Source organism: Sparus aurata, chromosome 7, assembly GCF_900880675.1.
Source record: "Sparus aurata chromosome 7, fSpaAur1.1, whole genome shotgun sequence".
Lineage (NCBI taxonomy): Eukaryota > Metazoa > Chordata > Actinopteri > Spariformes > Sparidae > Sparus > Sparus aurata.
Window position 1 is genome coordinate 7445024 of NC_044193.1, and position 23729 is coordinate 7468752.

Below are 23729 nucleotides of genomic sequence, written 5' to 3' on the forward strand. Positions count from 1 at the left end.
CCACAAACGCTAACACAATATGAAAAGTACCCATGCAATGAAATATACACCCTACACCTAACGCAACACTTTTGTGCCATAGATGCAGAATTTACAATTTTACCACCAGTTCAGCCAAGTGTAACTTTTCAAACACCCAAGTTTTTGTAACATCTGAGCTAAGAGTGACAGTGGACCAGTGTGTGCTGTGTGATCGGTGGTGCTCTAAATAAACTGAGTCTGAGCGCAAGTGTGTGTGTGTGTGTGTGTGTGTGTGTGTGTGTGTGTGTTTTATTGTGTGCGAGGTGTACAGTTAGTTAAAGAAATAATTCAGCATTCTGGGAAATGCTCACACTCGTGCTGAGAGTCAGAGGAGAAAATAGACATCACTCTGTTAAATGTGAAGCTACAGTCAACAGGTTGTTAGTTTAGCTTAGCATAAAGACTGAGAACAGGGTGAAACAGCTAGCACTAATTTGTGCTTGTCATGTATTAACATTAGATTTGAGTCACAGCACTTAAAATCAAATTTTCCTGAAAAGAATTACACTATGAGAATCTATGAAAAAAAAACAAAAGATAATTAAATAACACATTTCACTGCTTCCAAAGACTCCTCTGACCATCTGGATAAAATAAATATTCAGTTTGCTGCACAATAAACTAAATATTTTTAAACAACGTTCCAAGTCACATCTCTTTTTCCAAATCAAAACAAAAACAGCAGCCAGAATCTCCTTGCTTAACTTGTACAATGTGAACCAAAATTAAAAAGAATCAGCTGTTTCTCGCCAGTAAGTGACATTTTTATACAAAATAATGATTGTGTTTTACAAACAGAGCAAGGACATATGTCAAATCTGGCAACCGAGATCAGGAAATAGGGAAAAAGCTTGGAAAACATGTTGGAAAAAATCTTTTTATCCAGTAACAGATTGAATATTTTACAATCCATATGTTTGAAAGAGTCTTTTGGCATCATGGAAATACTTTCTGTTTCCCATTGATCCCTGATAAGCTAACCAGCTGCTAGCTCCAGCTTCATACCTTCACAACAGCAGTTAATGATGTTTAACAACTTTCTGGGTTTGTCAAAGATTCCTCTGTATATATTTTCTGGAGAAAAAAATACGTAAAACATTTAAAGGTGCAATATGTTAGAACCAACCACTTCAAAATAAAGATGCGTCAAAACTTACATGATAGTTTTAATTGATTTCTTAATTTTTTTCCAAACAGAATTCTTACATATTGCACCTTTAAATACAAAGATGATACATGATGAGTGGCACAAACTGGGGCTGTGAAACAGCTAGCCTGCCTCTGTCTGAAAGTTAAAAAATCTGCTAACCAGCAGCTCTAAAGCTCTCATCCAGGAAATACTAAACCACTGTTTCACACAAATTAAACAAACGAGATATATAACGCTAATTAGCTAGCATTAGAGGAGCTTCATCCAAAGCTAGCCTGTTTTTTGATTTAGCCAGGCTAGCTATGGTGTTTCCCCATTTCCAGTCTTCACGCAAAGTTAAGCTAAGCTAAGCTAAGCTAAGCTAAGCCTGTCTCCTGGCTGTAGCTTCATTTCACAGGACATACGATGAGAGTGTTATCGATTTAAACTAAGTCTCTGCAAGAAAGTGAGTAAACAAATTCCCCAAAATGTCCAATATTCCCTTGAAGGTTACCTCCATCCATTCATTGTTTCATGTGGCAGTTTCTGGCAGCACAGCACTTATCAGAGAGTCTCTGTCATGTACACGTTCCTGAGGTTTCACTGGTGAAACCTCAGGCTGATGGAGCAGATATGAGTAATGACTATAATAGTGGCATGCGAAGGTCAGTTAACCCCTGTTGGTGTTACTGTGTTTAACATTTTGTCTGCATTTCTACTTTAAAGTTTCAGTATAAGTGGACCTGATGCATGCCTCCAACAAAAGTTAAACAAACAAGGATTTGCCGGCACAAGAGCGGCAAGATGCCACGAAATTAAACTCGATGAAGGCATTGATTACCAGAAAATGTGCTGTCAAGAATTTCTTATTATGGAATGTTTTTATATTCTTTGTTCACCCAGGTAAGTAATAGTGTTCTCTATATAGATTCATTATGTTTTTCCTGCAGTCATAAAACATTACAGAAAAGTTGAAACATCACACAAATACACAGACATTTAACACAACAAGAGGGCATTCACTACATGTATTTCTTTTTTAAAAACCAGTAGGCAAAGTAGCCCATCCCCCCCAGCGAGCCCATGAGAAAAGAGGCCCCGAAGAAGGACGGCGGCTTCTTTTTTACCATCCGGAAGGCGTTGGGTAGGACCGCCGACAGGAGGGTAGTGTGGATGTCGCCCAAGACCTTGCGGAAAGCGTAGCGTTTTTGCACACGCACAAAAAAGGACTGCAGGTTGGGTCGGCTGCCGTCCTCCCAATATTTCTTAGAAAGTCCCAAGAACTTGAGCCTGTGCAACAAGGCTCCGAGGCAGACATCAGCTAGTGTAAAATCAGGTCCACATAGCCACAACTCACACTTTTGACCTGCAAGGGAATAAGAAGTTCATAAAAAAAAAAAAAGAAAACATTGTTGGAAATATTTTTGTGCCACTTTGATGGAAGGTAAAATATGTCTGGACGTACCTTGATACTCTAGTTTTCTTTTTTCCAGCTCGGCCTCCACTTGATCTAGAACCATGGCTAACTCCCCCAGAATTTTCTTCAGGTAGTTCACGTTATCGTGGTCCAAAATTTTTGCCTGACATTAAACAAAAGAAATCATAAAACCCTTAAATACCAAGAGGCAAAACAGCATGCAGACTTGGAAATTCTTACCATCATAAAGTAAAATGAAGGTGTTAAATGTAGACGAAATTCTCCTGACAGCTGATTTGTATTTCTGATTACTAAAATGTTACATAAACATGAAATATAAATGACCCACAGTACTTGCAAGTGAAGGGATTTTGTTCCCATGTCAGTTTAAAAAAATGATGAAACTAAATTATGTGTCATAGCCTTGCAGAAACAAACTACAGCTGCACTAAAGGCTCTATTATGAGGCTGCACCGGGGCGGAAGCTAACTGCTCACGTCAGCATGCTAATATGCCCACAATGATGTTCAGCAGGTAATGTTTCCCATGGGGCCAGTTCCAATGTGCCCCTCACTGAGCCATCACAGACTTTAATGGTGTAGTCGAGTGGTTTTATTGGAGTTTGCGCCTTTAAAAAAGACACTTTTGGAGTGAATAAACATATTTTGATGACACCATCGTGCTATCATAAGTAAAACAACTACATACACATGAGGCTGTTTTAAATATGTATGGTTTCTTGTCTTTTGTTTTACAATGTATAAATCCACTGTCAGTGTTGTTTAAAGTCAACACTATGCCCTGCACTGAAGACAGCGCGTGGAAAGTGTGCAACGAGGGTTTAAAAACGTCAGAGAGCCATTTAACACTGTGCCAATTTCACAGTTGAAAAACCCCCTATGGCTCAGAAATGAATGTTTTCAAAGTCTGTGACACAGAAGTGGAGGCATTTGTCACCATTTTAAATTCTACTTAGCACTAAACATAAAGTATGTACATTCATTTTGCAGATATTAGGCCATAAATATAAGTACTGCACAGTCATTGGCAGTCTAGTGTCAGTGTTGGACGGAAATCAATGAAAAGTGAATCATTTCAAGCAGAGCTGGAAAATTAAGCCAACACAAAGGTGCCAAAAACTGCAGTTCTGGTTGAGGGCGGCTCCAAAAGCTTTGGTTTCTATAGCTGATTCTGCAGTTCATGACAACCTTACAGCGGCGAAAATTTAAACGGTTCATTTGTTTGAACTATATTATGCTTGAAGTTATGCATAGTGAACGGAGCGTCTGCTTTGAGTCACTTGCTAATAGCTGTCTTGCTAGCTGCCAGCAACCAGGCTTCATAAGGCTCCACCTCACTACCCACTTCTGAATCACCAAGAGTTAGGCCTCAGCGTGCCAGATGTGCGAAAATTATAACATTTGTATGATAACTTTGCCCTCTGTGTGATCAATAATGACAAAAATGTACCGTAATATGACTATTTGGTGACGCTGACAATAGCAGCTGGTTTTATTCTACACCGCCAGTTCAGTTCCTGACATTATCAGGACAATATGGATCCTTAGTCTCATGTGACAGAAGCACATGGATATTTTCTCCAGGGGGATATAACTGTATTTAGGTCAAAGTTATAGTGTGACAGGATCTGTATGAGGCAGAGTAGTGTAATAAGAGGAAACTACTGAAGCCTCTCATGATTGAATTTCTCTCAGCTACAATCGTGAAAACTCAATTATCTGGTCCAAGACATTTTGGAAAATTAAATAATATCTGCCAGAGTCTGAAAACCTGAACACATAGTGTAGTGCATGTGTATGCAATATTTTCAGGTGTGAATGAATGATCTTTAAACCCAGGTTATGTTGTAAAAGGACCTTATTTTTGCAATGAATATGCTATAGTCCAATAAACAATAGATAGGTAAATGATTTTAATACATTAAGCTGGTTTACAGGGTTTTTTAAGAGGCAAATTACCTCAACTCACCTAAATTGAAACTTAAGTGCCATTAAGGTAAAATCTGAAACAAATCTATCATTACACTCCATTAATTTATACATGAATTCTTCCCACAAATCCCATAAAAATAGCTTAATTCCATCATTAGTGATGCATAAATGGAATTTTTGGATTTACGAAATGGGGTGGAATCTCTTGCAAACAACAATTTGAGATGAATGTGAATGTTTCACCTAAATTTAATGGAATCCACTCAAAACCACAGATATTAACCTCATAGGGGTGCAAGAGGAAAAGTCAGCAGGACGACCAAAACAGATACAATTCATCCTCTGGGGATCATGAACATCAGCACAAAGTTCATCCAACCTGTGGTAAACCGACTAACTGACCAATCAACACACTCAATAATGAAACACAACAAACACTGACTCTCTCTTGAACACAACATTAAAACATAATGAGGACAAGAGAAAGATTATTGCTTTTTAATTAACAGAAGCGTAAACTCACCATGAGCTTCTTCTGCTTGGAAAGGTACGGTTCTGTCAGCTGAGGCTCCTCGTGGTCCAACTTCATCAGCTCCGTCGCAGCGTTGGCCAGGTGTCCTGAACACACACACACAGACAAAGAACACACAGTGTATCGATTAACTGTTTGGTATAAAAGAAAATATGATCTTAAGAAAATAACTTTTGAACTAATCTAAACTAAGAAGAAAAAGATTTTACTTTATTACTCCATTAGGGAATTTATTTTTCATTTGGCAATGAGAGTCAGATATTGTTGTTTTTTAAACTAATAGACGAGGACATTGTTTTTTCTTATTTGTAACAGTTGGTAAAATTGCTTTTGTTAATAACACACTCAATTTATTTTTGCTGTGGTTTATCGTCTTCTAAAGCATCTGATTTTAAAGGAGGCGTGGATGGTAGAGTCTGCAGCTGGACACTTCGTCCTGATGAAGTAAAGTTTGATGAAAACTAGAACTCTTTAAGGATGTAGTTTAGCTTGTAGCTTCTAAAAAGTATCTCTCTAAATATACATCATATGTTGTTGAAGATTTACATCTTCAGTAGGGACCAACGCGCTGAAGACTCCCGCAATCACAAAGTGTTGAAAGACAAACACATCTTTGCTTTCAGTCTTTCTGTAGGATTTGTTACCCTCATCCAGCTGCACAAATGTTTATATTTTCATCCTCAATGTGGATTCATTTAATATAATCATACATTTTCAGAACTTTCAGAAATAAGTGGATAATTACACAATAACAGAATAACATCACTGCTGTCTTCCATTAAAAACTCCATCTGCTTGGTTTGATAGAAACAACACAGACGGACCAGAGATTTAGTGGATAATGAATTCTGCTGCAGAATTCAGTCGTGTCCAGCTCATTGCTTGGATTTACATGCCGAGGCCATTATCTGACGGAAAGAGCACTACAGTTCAGACTGGGAGGCCTGATATCAGCTGTTGGGATGAATAAATCTGGCATCACTACAATGTGCTGCACTAAGGGCTCCTGTATTGAGTAGCGTCAAATTACACAGTATGCAAATCACGTAGTGCACATAAAAACAGGGATTTGTTTGTCAATGATGTGGAAAATGCTGCAAGGATGATGAATAGCTTTGCATTCATAATGCCTGTCCGCTGGTTTTGCTTTGGGAGACGAGTTTGTCCCAAAGTTGAAGCCCATAACACCCTCGAGAGCTTGTAAATGTTCAGTTCACGTAGAGTTCAAAACAGTGAAGTCTTTTTAAATTATGCAACAAAAAATGAGGCAAAAACAAAAACGGCTGTCTACTTCTATTGTCTTGTCTAGCTACTATTGTCTGGTGCTAATAAAAGCGGCTTAAAGTAATAAGAGTAAAACCCTGACGGACAGAAAACATATTACGATCACACACCACACACCCACAGACACATACACATGTACTCAAACATGTGAGCACGCCCTCTGAAACGCAGCAGAGCAAACTGTCACTGAACATCAGGCTGCATCGCTGCACAATATGAGCCGATTCTGTGAACACTGTGTGCCTTTTGTCTGTTATACACACTTGAGTGGATTCAGATGTTGGTGTTCGTGGTCCAGTCTGTTTTCTGCTAAGTCAGGGGTCTGCCTCTGTCTTCCACTGAGAGTCGGACACCGGGTCTTTTTAGGGAATCAACGGCTCACAGCTTCTAAGCTGGTATTTTAGATTTTTGTTTCTTTGTGGCCTCGCTGAGCCTGAGATCCTCCCGACTTAAAACCTGGTCAGTTTAAGCCATACTGACCAACCCTCTCAATATTCCTGGGAGAGTCCTGTTTTTCATTGCTCGCTCCCCGACAATTCTCACGTATATCTCAAGAGTTCTTAAAAATGTTCACCTTTGAGTTACTTCAACCTGTTCCTACTGCTGTTCAGCGTGTATTCTGCGGTACTGTTGAGCTTCGTCCTCAATTGAATTCATTTGAGTTTTTGTTTTGCAAGACACGTCTCCTTGTTTCTTTCATTTAATGTAACTGGGATTGGTCTTACATAATTTATTACGGAGGTCAGATCCGTTTGATTGGATAAATTTGATGTCTGTGTTGATTATAATTTGCTGCTTTGCATGAAGCACTTTTCATCTAACAACTAGAGATCATCTTTTAATGGGGATCACACCAAACAGGACACTCGGGATGGCATGTCTTTATTTTGATCTCAACTACACACCTGTGAAGTTTCTTGCATGTTTCACTTCAGACAGACATAGAAATACCAGGCAAAGTACTCAGAATGACGCCTGTGTTGGTTCCCACTGCAGTAGGTGTCTCTAAGATCACACTTCCCCATGATGACAAACACACACAGACTCACAAAGGGAAAACATTACCAGCCGAAGCTGTTGCGACTGGCTACACAGTCACGCCTGCACAATACGGTGAGCTGGCTTCACTTACTACGTATTTCTGCGGTGGCGTACTTTGGGATCATAGAGTCAGTGGTGAGCTCTGGATGGAGGATGCAGCCGTGCGTGTAAGCGTCCATGGGCAGACCATCCAGTAGCTGACGGTACTGCTGCACACGCTCGTGGAGAGGCGAGTCTGCGTCGGGAATCAGCTGCGCCACCGTGTCTGCGGGCGAGACACCGATGTGAAAACAGGAAATAAGGAAAATACACTTTAATGTAGCTCAGAACAGCGTCCGGACTCTCTGAGGACACACAGATTCTACATCATCTGAGGAGAAAAATAATAAAAAACACATTGAGTTGAGAGCTGGTATTCTTTGTCTACTCTCATAAACTTCCCAGAACACCTGACGTTTCTAAGCAACTGTTATTAAGCTTGCTGCTATATCCCCAAAATAACACAACTCTTAGTGCTTTAGCTGTCAGATAGACACAGCGTGGTAACCTGGTAACAGATGGCACCCCTCGCTCTCCGAAGCACACCACCGGTCATGTTTCAAAAAGCTTGACATTTGAACAATACTGAAAACCTCCTTGAGACTAACAAGCTTCTGAGAGCTCACACTGATTGGAAAAATAAATGGTTTTTAGCTAAAAACACTTTTTTAACCCCATGAGATGAAATTCAAGGACAATCCAGACGAACAAAACACACTATGCACAATAACAGCAGGCCACAGTTTCATTAAACATGCAGGTTAATTAGACTCCACTTTAAGCTTGTTCAACCAATCCCCTGCTGGTCTGGTCTGTTCCATTTATCTGATGTTGTTCAGGTTATAGGAATAGTTTGACATTGTGGGAAAAGGTTTAGATGAGAAGATAAATCTCATTCAGTATCTGTCTCTTCATGTAGGACTGTAGTGTTTTAGTATTGCACCTCCACACAGTTATGTGACTCATAAGAGACAAACTGAAAACTGAAGCAGTGGAGATTTACCTTCTTTTTTGTCTCTGAGTGTCGCAAATGCTGGATGCCACATTTCCCCTTGTGCAACTCAACACTATTAGACCATCCATGCATGGTATACTTCCACCCAAGCCCCTAGGAACCGCACCAGGCTTTGAAGCCAATTTTAGAAAGTGGCCAAACTATGAAATTACAACATGATGCGATGCACACCGGCCCCGAAAGACGTTTTCCCATAAGCTCACATTGTGAATGAAACGGCTTCGAGTTAGCCGGGGGGCTAAGTCACAAGTCCGGCCCATCAACTTGGAAGATCTCAGTCATTTTAAACCAACGAGTTCAAACTTTCTGGACTTCACGTGTAACAGAGCAGCTTTCATAATACGGATCGGGAATTACTCCAGAACCAGACAAGATGTTTTCAGAGGCTACAAAGCTTTCCTGATCACTATAATCTGCTCTTGATTAGAAACAATAGCGGGCTGTCCCTTTAAGTATGAGGCTGCAGCCAACAGCTGGTTAGCTTAGGTGGCATACAACTTGAAACATGAAATAACCCTCTGTCCAAGGGCAATGAAATACATCCACCAGCATCCCTGACCAATTAAACACACGTACACGTACAACAACAAAACTTTTTGTCTTGGCAGGCAGAGTGACTTCCTGCAGTTATTACTGAGGGAATCTGCTTTTATATTTTGCTGTCCTAATTCTTGTGTTAGCTCTCAGCGTGCTGGCTGGCTACATGCTGCATGTCTGGGAAGGGAGGGTGTTCAACTTAATGACCTGCTGCTGAGACTCGGTATTAAAGATGAGACAGGTTAGCACAGTGCAGACGGAGTTTTTATCTCTTTGCAGGGTCACAGCCAGCCAAACACAGGGACGGCATCGCTGACAAAACAGAGATAATCAGTTGGCTGCTTGAGGATATTCAGAGGAGCTTGCGGAGGGTGGAGCTGCACCTGGCAGAGCTCCAGAATGCTGAGTAATCAGTCCCGGGACCGACATGCCGACCTGCGCATGGCATGCAGCGGTCCTGTCGGGGGTCTGCTGCGGCACTGTGGTGAAAATATTCCATCAGCAAGTCAACCCATCAGAATGCCTTGGAGACTGTGATGCACATTGCAGAATATAAGAGGAGCTGAGACCGCGATTGTTTGATTGTTGGCAGCACACAAACACAGTGATAGCCCTCTACTCTCACCCAGAGGCAGGATTATTGGGAAGTGGAAGGCTTTTCATTTTTTCAGGGCGGGAACAATGAATCTTTACTTTGAATTGTGCTCTCAAATCCAGGTCTGCCACATGTGTTGCCTGAGCCTGCAGCCTCACTGGTGCATATCTTTAAAACAAGTACAAATAAAAGACATGTCAAGTAGCATAACCCTAACCCATATCTGTTATTTTCTAAATGTATCGAGCCGACACTTAGGATCTTTCTTTTAAGATCATGACGAGTACAACAATGCGCACACAGCAACATCTTTGCATCTGCACAGACCAAGTAAAACAAACACAACATGCCCGGTCCAACCCAATGAAGCAACAGGCTAAATTTACACAGTGAGCCTCTCAGTAAACGTTGTACAGCTGCCTACGTCCTCACCAATCGCGAACCCAATGTGACCTCTCTTCATGCTTTGAAGACTAGTGTTGAATCCAAATGTCAAACCTACAGACGGGCTAAACCTTCAGTCGTACGAATAGTGACGTGTTCACTGTTATCAGGTCAGGTGTGCGTTGGTGTGAGACTGTGAGGCTGTGGGTTTGGACAGCCCTCAGGACTCCCGGACATCCTGCTAAACATACCTGCAAAGCCTCTATAAGACATTTGGATGCAGCCCTAGAATTTTGCATTACAGCCGTCACCATTCAGGGGGTTTTTTTGGAGACAAAAGTGACCATATTTGGACGAGGAGGAGAACTAGAGGACACGTACTGGCAACGACCTTTCAATCACACGGTAGCCATGCCCTGAAGCGTTCCCTGCTTTATGGTCTATTTTAGTCTAAATGGGACCATAATTCACGAAATGAGCATCAGGCTGTGCTGAAGAAGACTTAAACTAGCGACTGAGACCATAAACTCATCAGGAAACGTTTACTGAGGTAATAAATTAAGTGAGAAGTGAGGTCATTCTCTCATAAGCTTACATACAATCAGACTTTATTTTCACAACCAGTGGAGCCCTTATAAAGAATGCTGTTATCAGGAACTTCACATCACAGTATCTTATACAGCCTCAAACCTCAAACTCATGCAACTACAGCCTTACGTAGGTATTTGTCTAAATTATGTTAATTAATTATTATTCCGTAGAAACCGGAGGGGAGGAGAGCTGTCAAGGACGGGAGCACAGAGGTCATCAAAGTTGCGCCTGGCCCCCTAAACGCCCTCCCATAGAGCTGGATCTGCCTCCGCTGCAGCTCAACGCGACTGTGAAGCAGTCTGAGTTGGCACGACGCTGCTCTGTACTGGTGTAAGTCTCTTTTCTGACACATCTGCACTTTCCAGGCCAGCAGCAGCCCACGTTGCCAGCATTCATTAGGGATTTACACACAGAGAAAAAGCATGTCTGTAAATCTTATCTAGCAAATGGATATCCAGCGTAAAGCATGTTGAGCTTGAGGTCTGGGTTTAAAACATGTGGTGGATTCAACATTCAACACACACTGTGTTGTGTTCCAGCTCCAGATTCTTGCACGACGTGTTTAATGAATTTGTTCCAGAAGAGATTGATGCAATTACCTGAATGCAGCACACAATCAAATAGCTAAAATGAATGGGTCTGAGCGAGAGCGAGACATCAAACACCGCGGTCAGTTACTGCCTTCAAGCCTTTCATTACTGAGCAAGCAGTGAACCAGATCCCCTATAAAGCTCTCAAGCATCACCGCTCCGAACAAGCGACCACAAACTCAACTAAGATAAGGGAGGTCTCCGGTTATTGGCCAAGATCCCTCGGGCCTTTCCTGGTTTGAGGCTCCCAGGACATTACATAACAGCATTATGACTCAACTGATGAATCTATAGGACATGCAACCCACAGATACTATAAGACAACACACGGAGAAAACACGGGATAGTGTACGCATCTTAACGTTTGCTTACTCTTAGCAAAGCCAGTGGATGGCTCACAATCCACAGTTCACATGTTGCAATATTGATTTATTTATTTGTTGAACTCCATGTTTTAGTGAGAATCACTTGTTCATCAATTATCAAATTCTCCATCAGGTTTGAGTCTCCTGTGCGACTGCTACAAATTTCCCCACAGGGATCACTCCAATTTCATCTAATCTAATCTGAAGGATTCATCTTGGTGACATTGGCTGAAAGACATTGGTGCAATGACTTACAGAGTTTCACAGTACAGTACACACTAACAGACATTGTAAAGGACGACAGATGGCCTTAGATAGCTTCCAATCATCTTTGCTTCCCCAGTTTTACAAACTAGGAGAACGCAGCCTGATGCTTCTCTAGCAACAAGGCAAACCAGGAAACGACTCCCTTTCAAACCATATAAACACGACGGCCATTTTCCTGTGACGTCCCGCTCAGCCTACTGTTGAACTCCAGAGTGCATCGTATAAATGTAGGAAATCTGACAAATTGTTAGCATTTCAACACTTCCTGATTTAACAGCAACTGAAAGGACAACGAATAGTGAAAAAACACAGACAGTTCTCCATATTTCAAGGTACAACAACTAACTTTAGCATTCAACCACTTCCTAGCTTACATTACTTTTTTGTACTTTTAAATGATATGATAGGAAAGGCATAAATACATTCTAAAACATCACAGCGCACACTTTTTAAAGCCTGGAAGCGAAACACAGTGCATGTATTCAGACAGTGTTAGCTAGAAAGTGGTTGAATGCAAATGTTAGCTAAAGGTTTATCAAATATGGTCCAATGTTCCTCCAGATTCTCACTATCGATTGCATTTTGTTGCTGTTCAGTTATGAAGTTGAAATGCTATTGCTCCCTATGTTTGTACACAACCTCGAACATTAGCCTACAACCTTTTCACTTCCTACCCTTAGTGGGCATCAGAAGAAAATGTCCACTTGGTGTTCTTGGTCATTTTTCAAACAATGGTTCCTTCTTTTCAGTAACAAGAAGACAAAAGCAGGATTCTCTTTTTCAGACAGCAACTATTGTTACCAACCACCTGCACGCTGACAGATTTTAGCCAGCTAATTAAGCAAACATATGTTTAAAAAACGTCCCCAGCTGTTAAATGACTTTTCTCCAACTCTGCTTTTAGCAAAGGAGTTTTGTACAAGCATCTCAAATATGCACCTACACCTTCACAAGCAATGTTGTACTCAAAGACTGATGCAAAAGCTGCATGTCGCAGGCCAAATGTAAATTTCCAAGATCCATGGAGAAGACACACGGTCAGATAAAGAAACACCAGTGCTATGAATATCAGTGTTTTAATGGGAAACTAAAACGCAACATCATTCTTATCTAACCATGTTTGGCTGCTTATCTTACATACTTAATTGCGACAGCTGTGCCCGAAATCACTCTCAACATATATCTTCTCAGCAATAAAATGCAGCTTGTTAACAGAAGGTAGTGCACAACGCTGACACAACTTATTTTGTTCCATTTTGGAATTTTTGATGGAACTATAAAGTGGATAAATGTTCGCACTCAGATTTTCAAAAAGAAGAAAAGCCATTAAGAGTAAATGAACACTATATAGGCTGAGTAAATAGGGAGTGGTTTGGACACTCTGTCTAACACTGTCTCAGATAATGAGTTTGGCTGGAGTTGCAGGATTGTTAACGTCCAAAAAAAGTCCAATAAAGAGCCAGACAAAAATGCTTATGTTAGCTTAAACTCTGATAGCATCTACGAATGGCTACAAGTTTTCTTTTTAACATAACCTGTCAAAAATCAAAGTTTAAAGTGAAGAGAAGGTACAAAATCGGCATCATTAAATGGGAACCACATAACTGTACCATACCTCCCACAAAGGTTTTCTCCAGGTAATCTATAATCTGGTTGTAGTCACTGATGATGGTGTCCCCGTGGAGGAAGACAGGCACCTCCTCACCCAGGTTCAGCCTCATGAACCAGGGCTCCTTGTGCTCCTGCAGCGGCAAGCTCACATCCCTCTCCTCACAGACCAGACCCTTCTCATTAATGACTAGACGTACCTGCAAGTATAAACACACGAGGGGTGATTTGGGGAAGATGACACATTAAAGGCATTCGTTTATTGCGGGCTACACTGTCTGCCTTTTTGTTCCAAGACATCAAAACAAAGAAAATGAAAACTGGCGAGAGGTGAGAAAAGGTTTGTGTAAGCTGTAAACACACCACACCTTTTTTTTTTTTTATATAATAAATGAAAATCCATCTGTTGTCACTCCCAGCGTCTAACACAGCAGCCTGGTTAGCCTGAACGTAGTATTTAATTTGATCTTTTCCTGAACCAAACCAAGTCATTTTTGGTTGCTGCTGTAGCGGAGGCTGCAGTTTTTTCTTTTTAGTTTTAACAAGAACACTGAAAACAACCCCTCTGGTATCTTAAATTATAAATTAAATACAATTAATCGAAAAGCTAACATCAGCTAACCAAAGTGTGAGTAACATTAGCTCACTGCGATATTCTGAGAGGCACTTATGTTACAAACAATCATCTGTTAGCTTAGATAGCTTGCTGCAAAACAAACTGTTAGCCTATTTGTATAGAGAGCAGAGTGCGTTTTTGGCTTTCCCAACTACATCTTATATTAACTTATTTAAACTAAATGATTACTTCAAAACATGATGAAAGCATTTATGAGTTTGATCAGCAGTCGTGTACTGTCGTCAGTGTAAATGCTTGATTCATACTTGTTTTACCATTTAAATAAAGTGAATAATTGTGGTAATTAGACTGTGTTGACCGTTAACATCACATTAACTGTTATCAGCCACTTGCATCATTTTTACATCGTTTTGTAACATTAACCTTCAGAACTCAACGTAATTGGACAGAAAGTAGTCACTGGGTCAAATACTGCCTTGGGTCTAATCGCAAAATAATACGGTACTAAACGAGCAGCCTCCTCTACTGCAGACACCAAACCACGACTGTTTCACAACATTAAAACAGTCCAAACACATCATATGTCATAATATTCAAGTGTTTATCAGCAAGCATTATTTTGAAAGTCTTAACAGATGTGATAACTTAACCACGGAGCCCTTCATGTCCAAAGGGCTGGCAGGCTGCTGACCAAGCTGCCATATTTGACGAGTTGGAAGTGAGAACGTGTTGCCAATATATAAGTGACTATACTGTATTCATGAAATAACATGCACAGGATGAACTGGGGAACACTTTTTTCTCTTTAAAGATATTATCTAAATGGCAAAACACAAACACAATAGAGAAACTTCTATCCGAGGTAAAACAAAAACATTGCAAAACAAATTCAGTTTTTCCGTTGTTGAAAAGAGTTATTGTCACATCATCAAAACAAAGCATAAACTAAGAGCTGAAGCTAAAAGCTTAGAGCTAAATGCATGACATCCAAAGTGATCTCGCAAAATTATGAAATGCCCAGTGTGCTCAAGTTTGAGCAAAACCCTTCCAGGACCGTCAAGATCATTTGCTGGAGGGATGAAGGATAAGCCAAGGTGCACGGAGAGCTATTAGTGGGAGTAAGATTAATGAAAGGAGATGACACTTAGGGTATAAAGCGCTACATTTGGCTGCTCGGTGGGACGGCTAAAAAGGGAGTTTTGCTGAACATGGCCAGACATGGTGTAAGGAAATAAAACTGAGTGATTTAGTAACACAGGCAGAGTAATTACAGCAGGACCAGTGGCTCGGACAACAGAAACAAATCCATGAATGCAGCTGCAAAGTAAAAGAAGTAAAAGGCTTTTTACATCTCCATCAGTGAAGCGCTGATAAACACCGAATCAAGGATTTATACAGAACTGTCAAATGTTTCAGGTCCCTGTCTCACACAGCTGAGGTGTCCCTCGGTGGCGCTCACAATGACACACTCATATTGCTACAAGAGTCTGTTATATAATAATATTAGTCACTCCCGAGTAATGATGCCAGATAGTTCAGCTGCTTAGTAGGCACAAAATAAACACTCATAACTGAGCAATAGGCTGTAACCTGCACTACATCTGCATCTTTCTACGTTATCTTTAATACATTGTACATTCAAACAATTTTGAGCTACTTTACTTGAATAGTTTCATTTTAATTTACTTTATGCTTCTACTCATGACATTTCAGAGGGGAATGTTGTACTCTTCACTCCATCACATTGATCTTATGGTTGCTTTTTAAACAATAAAAGGTTTTTAGACAAAAATGAATCCACATTAATAAATACACATATGGAACATACTGTGAGAAACTAAATTAGCGCTCCCATACTTCTTGACATGTGACCTTTAAGAAAAACACTGTGTCTAGTTGCGATGTTACAGGGTTTCATTACATGTAACAGTTTGAAAGAGGTAAATGTAATAATTCATCAAAAACGCCAACACTAGAGAAGGAGAGAGAAAATACATTTAAAAAATGATTAGCAGACTGTAACTTTCCCAGCAAATTAATTACCTCACGGTCTGCCGGAATTATGTTTGGTAAGTAATGGAGTTTTAAAGAAGAGGGAAACATTTGTAAAAATTAGTAACAGTGTGTTTGCACTCGCCTGGCAATTATAAGTTGAAAAAAACGCATGCAAACGGTATTAATATCAATTAAGAGTGACAACAGAATTTGTAACTCAAAATAGTCACGACACACTACATCACGTTATTTTAGTCTCTTTGAGGTTGTTTTGTGTCTCTTTGAGGTTGTTTTGTGTCTCTTAGTTGTCCTTTTTTGCCCTTTGTAGTCGTTTTGTACCTCTGTAGTTGTTTTGTGTCTCTATGTAGTAATGTTCTGTCTCTTCGTTGTTGTTTTGTGACTTTGTTTTTTGTCTCTGTAGTTGTTTTGTCTCTTTGTAGTCTTTTTTTTTGTCTCTCTTTAGTTATCCTGTGTCTTCAGTTAGTAGGTTTATGTCTCTCTGTAGTCGTTTTATGTCTCTATGTAGTCGTTTTCTGTCTTTTTGTACTATTTCATCGTCTCTGTGTAGTCGTTTTGTGTCCTTTGTGTAGTAATTTTGCGTCTCTGTAGTTGCTTGATTAACTTATCAGCAATAAATGTTAACAGGCTGTGTGTAGAGTAGTTAAAACTAGCTCCACTTCGACCATACGGTACGACCAACGGTACATTGTTGTCTTGGAACTTTTACTGAAGTAAAATATCTGAATTTGTCTTCCACCACTGGTTGTTTATGAACGTTGTAAATCACAAATCTTAAATGACTGACCAGATACTTGAAGGCACTATGACATGCTGCCATCTGCACAGCAGAGTGTTTCAGAAGGTGTACTGAAGGTGTAAATCTCTGACCTGCAGGCCTTGAGTTTGCCAGTGCTGTATTGATCTGTGAAGCCTCTAAATGTGCTGTTACTCCAGGGTATTGAGCTCCATCTGTCTCTATCTTTATCATATCTCTTGTGTTCACAACACATAACTCATGTGAGGTAGATGAATATACTGTATGACCCACCTCAGGCCAAGGGGGTGCAGTTACAGTGGCAGTTAGTCGTGAAGCATTATAAACACTGAGGAAACAAAAAACGGCTGGGCAGGAGAAATTCAATGGCACAGCTTCCCTCTCTCCTCAGGAACTTGCTGAGGCATCCACACACTTGTAAATAATCCCCCTTGAACATCTGATGACGATACTGTCTTCACAGAGATAACGGCGGTTGATCTGTCTGAGAAGTGACCGCTGTGTGATCATCACTTGATCACTGTCTCATTGCCAGTGTTTACAGTAAGATTCATTTTTAGAGGAAGACAAGTTCGACTAAATATAACATGATCCTTTCAGGTTCTGCAGAGATATTCTGACCAATCATGTTGCGAGCATTTGTGTTATATTAGGGCAGAAAATATTCAGTTCAATTCTGGTGGAGTGGAACTTAGTGCTTGGCCTCTTAATCTCATAAAAGCACTCCCAAAAAATGCCATTTGAAGCGCGCATCAGCTTGCATAACATCAAACGCTATACGGCATTGTACGAGACCGCTGTGCAAAATTAGTGCTGCAATTTAACTGAACTCTATATATATTTTTGCTCTAAAGCTGCATGCCCAGTAGTTTGTTCATTGACAGCGCTGTCGCACATGATTTTTGAAGTGACTTCAGCTTCTCCAGCTCAAGGACTGAGGTGATAATCATGACAGTGAGCCTGGTGTTTACCCTCTGCTGAGTGACAACCAGCACAATCAGCAGCCCGGCAGCAGAGAGCCAACAATGGAGTCTTAAAACAGACGTACCAACATGGGACTGAGCATCCACTCAAGGTTGTTGGTCTGCTGTGGAGAGGAGTTTACAGTAACACCATCCTTGAGTTCAAAGATGTGGCACTAAAGCTGTTCTGAGAATTGCTAGCCAATATTCAGAGATGCGGGGTACATTTAGCCACTTCTGACAACAAAAATATCTGTCCAATCTTACAGTAGCATGTGAAACAGAGTGAAACTCACACTGGGTAAAATGTATTAATTAATTATTTGTTTGATGAATCAATGAATCGTTCCTTAAAATGTCAAATAAGTGAAAAAAGCCCATCACAACTTTCTAAAACTCAAAGGGATGTCATCAACGTGCTTCTTTTGTTTGATCATTCAAAAACTCTGAAGATTTTCTGTTTATTTTCACATATAACAAAAGGAAAATCCTTATTTTTAAAACGATATGTATTTGGTTGCAGATCATTTTTCTGTTGATAGACTTTCTAAGCAATTAATCGACTTAGAGTTTCAGCTCTAAAACAAACATATACAAATCATTAGAGTGTAATCCGTGTGTACGCATGACACACAGACGGAGATCGACTGTCACCAACACCAGCTGTCATAGCAGTGAGCGTACATCATCTTAAAGGGGTACACGGCTATTTAATACTATGCTTTCATAAATTTAGGAAACTTACAAGAGATTTAAAATGGTGCAATTTAAAGCAGCAGAGACTGAAATTTCCTGACTTTTTGTCCCTTTTATGCGTCAAGCTCCATAAACACTGGCTGCTACATTTCCCATCATGTAATTTAATAGTGTCTTTAGAAAGCAATATGAAACTCCAGAGTTCTGTTGCAAAAGATATGAAACCTTACTCAAAATCCAATCCAGTCAGACTTTTGCAATAGACCAAGTCGCTGCAACGTCGTGCAAACAACAATAACAACAACAGTCACTTCTGGGTAGAAAACTGGCCGTTCAATTGCATTGTGGAGAAATGTGAAATCATGCGATGTGTGAGATATGTGTTTATTTCTGTTATCATTTTCAGCTGTTACTGTAAAATCCAACGCATTTGAGGTTTCTACTGTGGTTATTTTATGTACTGTGTTACTTTGCTAGCATCTTTGATATTTACCCAACAGCAGCTTTCCAGACTAACTGATAGTTTTGAGGTAAACTCGAGCTGACATTTTTCTTTAGTCCGGCCCAACAGGTAACTAATGTGTAAAAAGCTCTTGTAAACAAACACTGTAATTGGTTTTATTGCACAAATTTCTAGTTCATAACGGAATAAAGAATTCAGCCCTGGGTCGGCGAGTTGTTCACTCTGTATGTTTACAGAAGGATAGTAATTAAAGGACACCCTGTAGTATCACAGTTTATCTAATATTTCTATTTTATTGGCCTTTAATGAACATAATTTCCCATAAACCCACAGGCTGTTGAAGTTTAGTACTCACAGCTCGACAAAGAGGCGAGTACAGTGGCTGCAGCTAATCAAACATGACTGTAATGACTCGGGTTACAACTAACCGATTATCTTCATTATTGATTAATCTGCTAATTGATTACTCAGTCCTTAAAATGAGGTGAAAACCTATTTTCTGTTTTCTAGCTATCACAAGTTTCAAAAGCCTAAAATGACATCCCTAAACTTCTTGTTTTGTTCGACTTCATTCCAAAACAGATACATTTATTATTCGCTGTCATATATTTACTATTCTTGCAAGAACAATGACTGAAAAGATTATAAAAGTAGTTGCAAGTTTGTTTTCTTTCAAACAACTGATAGCAGATTTTCAAAAAGGTGGGAAAATACCTTTAGCAGAGAATTATAATATATTTTGAAAATGTGGACGAAGTAAACGTTGTTTAACTTTGTTGCTGTAGTGGAGCCAGTGTGTCTTTGAATATGGAAGGTATAAACATACCAAGAACAAGTTTAGACTTTCAGAAAGCTTATCTTAAAATAAAAGCTAAATGATGGATTGAAGTTAGTGGTCCAGCCCAGATGTGAGTTCAGGACTTTGGTTCTCTATTACACTCCACTGCTTTATAAATACCACATCTGTCAGACTCCACACGCCCAGTTTGGGACACAGACTTTCTGTAAAAACACTTGAAGTCGTGAATCCCAAGCTTGACATCACTGTGACATCACAGGTGTTATTTTTACTTTTGGACTTCACAGAGCTCCTCCAGAGCCAAGGGAGACCTTAAATATTATGTTCTCCCGGGCCGAGCGGTGCTCATGAAGACTATAAACTGATCTTGACAGGTAAAAATGTAGTACTGCCCCTTTAATATGCAGGTTGAGTAGTAAAGCCCATACATTAGCATACAAACCCCCCCTACAGCTTCATACGGGCGATTAGTGTGAAGTAGTCATGTCTCCTCTGAGAGTTTTGAATGGCTTGGTAGCTTAACGACAACATCCTCACCACACATGCTCACGGTACAGGTGACTGTCTGCCAGGTAACCAAATGCAGACCTGAAATAACAACATATGGTCTGATTCAGCTGCAGAAGGGGGAGGGTGGCCTTTGGTTTGTTTTGCACATCATTTCAATCAATTATTCAGGATGTCATGTGTCAGAGCACATAGGTTGTGGCCACATCACTCAGCCACAGAGACAAAACAGCTCCAACGTGTCATTTAAAGGTGGAAGCTGGGTGGAAGACGTGCAGGGTGATTTGATTTGAACAGAATATTGAACACCAATCCACCTATGTGTCGAGGAAAAGGAGGCACTGTGCTGCAGCGCTTTCCTAAACGTCTCCAAATGGGAGATCTGCCCAGCTGCAGGATCATATTCATATTCCAGAGGTATGTGCACGAATAAACATGCACAGAAACAAACATGCTTTGATCACAACAAACAAACAGAGGGGGGGGCTCCACGCTGGAGCATCATGTCATGCAAAGAGACGTGGAGCCACCTCCATTTTCAAGCTCGGCTCCTTTTTTTTTTTTTTTTTTTTTTTTACCTTTTGGGAGGTGAAAGACTGCGTCCAGTGATACAAAACGAGCCTGTCTTTATTGAAGGGTTTGGGCTCTGCCGTCGGTTCTTCGCACTCCTCCCCATCTGTGATTTTGCCGTCTTCGTCCATCGCTGAGATGGGCCACCAGCTACAGTTGGTGGGGGTAACATGGTTGGAAGACGCCATGACAGAGCGTTTTGTGCGTGTGGAGGAGAGGAGCGAGAGGAGGGAGAGAAGAGGAGAGAGAGAGAGGGGAGAGAGAGAGAGAGAGAGAGAGGATCAGCAGCTCGAGCTCAGCATCACCGGTTCACGCGGCAGCAGCAGCATCCGTCAGTTTCGGACAGCTCCGGTGCTGAAATCTGCTTCACCTCCGACTGAAAACAGGAAATGAAAAAAAATAACAAAATAAAAAAAACAGCCTGATCTCATATGCAAATAGCTACTTACTCCAGCATGCTGCTGCACTTACAATTAAATCGATGTGTGGCCGCGTTACATCACATGATGAGCCACGCACAAACATGCGCGGTGGAGACCCACGGAGGGAGCGATTCAGTGGAAGGTCAGGCGGCGCAGAGTAAGGACATGGAGGGTGTAGACTACATCCTGTCTGCTGGAGGATGGAGTGCAACCGTCCAGACAAAACGAACCAAAAGAAAGAAAAAGAAAATAAATTTAAAAAAACAGTAAAGTTAAATGTCGACAGATAATTGCAACGTGTGTGTGTGGATCTATATTTTTAGGTGTGGAAAGTAAGCAGCCAACTGTGGGCTACTGAAGTGTGATTGTTTTTTATTTTTAATAGGCCCATTTAAGACTTTATTAGTCCCTCAGCAGGGAAATTTACTCTTACAACAGTAGTTAGTCTTCCTACAACCCGGATATCAGTTAGCATTGTAGCACATTTGGTCCAGACTCTCTGGTCACCACAGCCTTAACACATCTATAAGTTATGTTCTGCAACATGAAATACATCATTAATTGTCCCACCATTTAATTATAAAGTGCCTACCTGTCTTAAAAATGGTGGTTGCTAACAATAGGCTAATTAAGACTACAGAAGTTGTCATTACGATAAACTTCTGTTAGCTAACGGCTGGTGAGTTAGCACAGGACAGTTAGCTAGCTGTTTGTGGCAGATAAACACTGTTCCTGCCGTCAAACTCATTTCTGTTTATATTAAAATCTATCTGATGTGACTCTGGCCCTCGTATTCACAAGTGAACTCACGTTTAAAGTTTTATTTACCTTAAATTTTGTCTTGTTCCCTGACTTCCGTATCCCGGAAGTAGCGCCGGTGACCTCATGAAACGCACCGTTAGCTTGACTACATTTATCTACTTCTCTGGTTTTTAACATTTTCTGGAAACATTTAGGATAAAATAATTACACAGGTCAACAAATTAAATCATAAATGTCTAGTTGTTTTTATTTATTTCAGTGCGGAATTCTTAGATATCATACTTTTACGTATTTATGTATTATTATCAGTATTTTATTTTGTATTTATTTTACCAAATAATAGAGTGATCTGTGTATTTAATCCGGCACACCTTAATCTGTTACTGTAGAACTTTAATTTATACATTTCAGATGGAAATATTGTAATTTTACTTAAAGCTTCAGATTGATGTTACAAAATATAAATCAACTGATAGCCTGAACAAATATTGATATAGATTAAAGCACCCATCCAAAAAAAAAGCAGGTGAACCTTTTACTAAAGTAAAATAAAAAATAAAAATTGGAAAGTGTATAGATCAGGAGGGCAGCACATGTGACAAAGGGTACTTTTATCCCACCTCTTGTCAAAAAATGACTGAAATTTACCCAAATGAATCATCTTAATTAGACAATTTTAGGCCCTTCTGTACATCATTCAACTAATAAGTGAAGTAAGTAAAATATCTGAGTAGCCTTCTTACTCCACCACTGCTTATCAATACACCTCAGACATCCAGGGTGCAGTTACTGACAGAGCCCAGCAGAGGGAGTGGAGAGGGTGAAGATACAGTTCTCTTAAAATTAAACACATGGATTTCTATTCTTTGTAAATAAAAGACATTGAAAGTCCGACAGGAGCCAACATCAGGGTTTCTGAATTGTTCCTTGCTCCAGGTTTAAGACAAAAGGACAGTAAAGACAGTGCTTTTGATGTGATAGCTCCTGTACTTTGGAGCTCTCTCCCATTTAATTTACATTCTGTGGACACTGTTGGTACCAACAGAACGTACTCAAAAGTCATACTTGAGGAAAAGTAAAGATAATTTATTAAAGTATGACTTTGGTAAAAGTGAAAGTTGCCATTATGAATAGTGCTTGAGTAAAAGTCTGAGGTATCTGATATTAAATGTACTTAAGGATAAAAAGTATGAGTGACATTATGTATACTACCGGTTGTCAATTATCAGATTTGACTTGGACTTCTTGATTATCAGAATCAGACAAAATAATTTTTTTAAATGTGCATCTTTGGAGAGGATGCAGCATGTAACAGCCTCTGTAGAGTAACTAGAGTCTGTAGTTGTTAAATAAATGTAGTGGAGTGAACAGAACAATATTTGCATCCAATAGAATGTAGAATAAATAAACTAACTGAGAATGGAAATACAAACACTTTGAAATTTAACTCAAGGAAAGTAACTGAGTAAATGTACTCAGTTACTTTCCATCACTGAGTTATACCAGAGCCGGCTGTTTAAATCTGCTTTTCTATTTTGCTCGGTTTACTTTTTTCTGTTTACCAAGCTTGCTCTTGGTATTTTGTTTTTCTTTTGTGAAGCACTTTGTGATGTCTGTTGCTGATACAGAACTTCTTTAAGCTCACATTTTATCAGGAGCATGGGATAGAATCTCATCAAATGGGGGTCTGTGGCCTAATTTGTGTTAGTTTAGCAGCAAAATATTAAATAAAGTTCTTACAGCCTCAGCTTCAGACAGCTGGCTGTAATTTCCTGATGGTATATCCCAGAAATATGATTTTGGTGCCATGTTCTTGATCTATGACACCATTCAG

The 23729-nt window shown here is 40.0% G+C and overlaps 1 protein-coding gene across 3 annotated transcripts; it reads right to left on the bottom strand.

Annotated features, from left to right (window-relative positions):
- Nucleotides 1–436: 436 nt before the first annotated feature.
- gdap1l1 (ganglioside induced differentiation associated protein 1-like 1) lies at nucleotides 437–22063 on the bottom strand. 3 transcript variants are annotated; one of them, XM_030422766.1, is made up of 8 exons: nucleotides 21962–22063; nucleotides 21183–21326; nucleotides 20720–21087; nucleotides 13375–13567; nucleotides 7468–7641; nucleotides 5043–5137; nucleotides 2616–2730; nucleotides 437–2516 (listed from the first exon to the last, which is right to left on the bottom strand). In XM_030422766.1, exons 3-8 carry the CDS (start codon nucleotides 20897–20899, stop codon nucleotides 2173–2175), a joined length of 1101 nt encoding a protein of 366 aa, XP_030278626.1. In that variant the 5' UTR covers nucleotides 20900–21087; nucleotides 21183–21326; nucleotides 21962–22063; the 3' UTR covers nucleotides 437–2172. The 3 variants fall into 3 exon arrangements, with proteins under 3 accessions (XP_030278626.1, XP_030278628.1, XP_030278627.1); XM_030422768.1 differs by having other exon boundaries at nucleotides 21183–21323; nucleotides 21962–22023; XM_030422767.1 differs by lacking the exon at nucleotides 21962–22063 and adding an exon at nucleotides 21726–21741.
- Between the last annotated feature and the right edge of the window lie 1666 nt (nucleotides 22064–23729).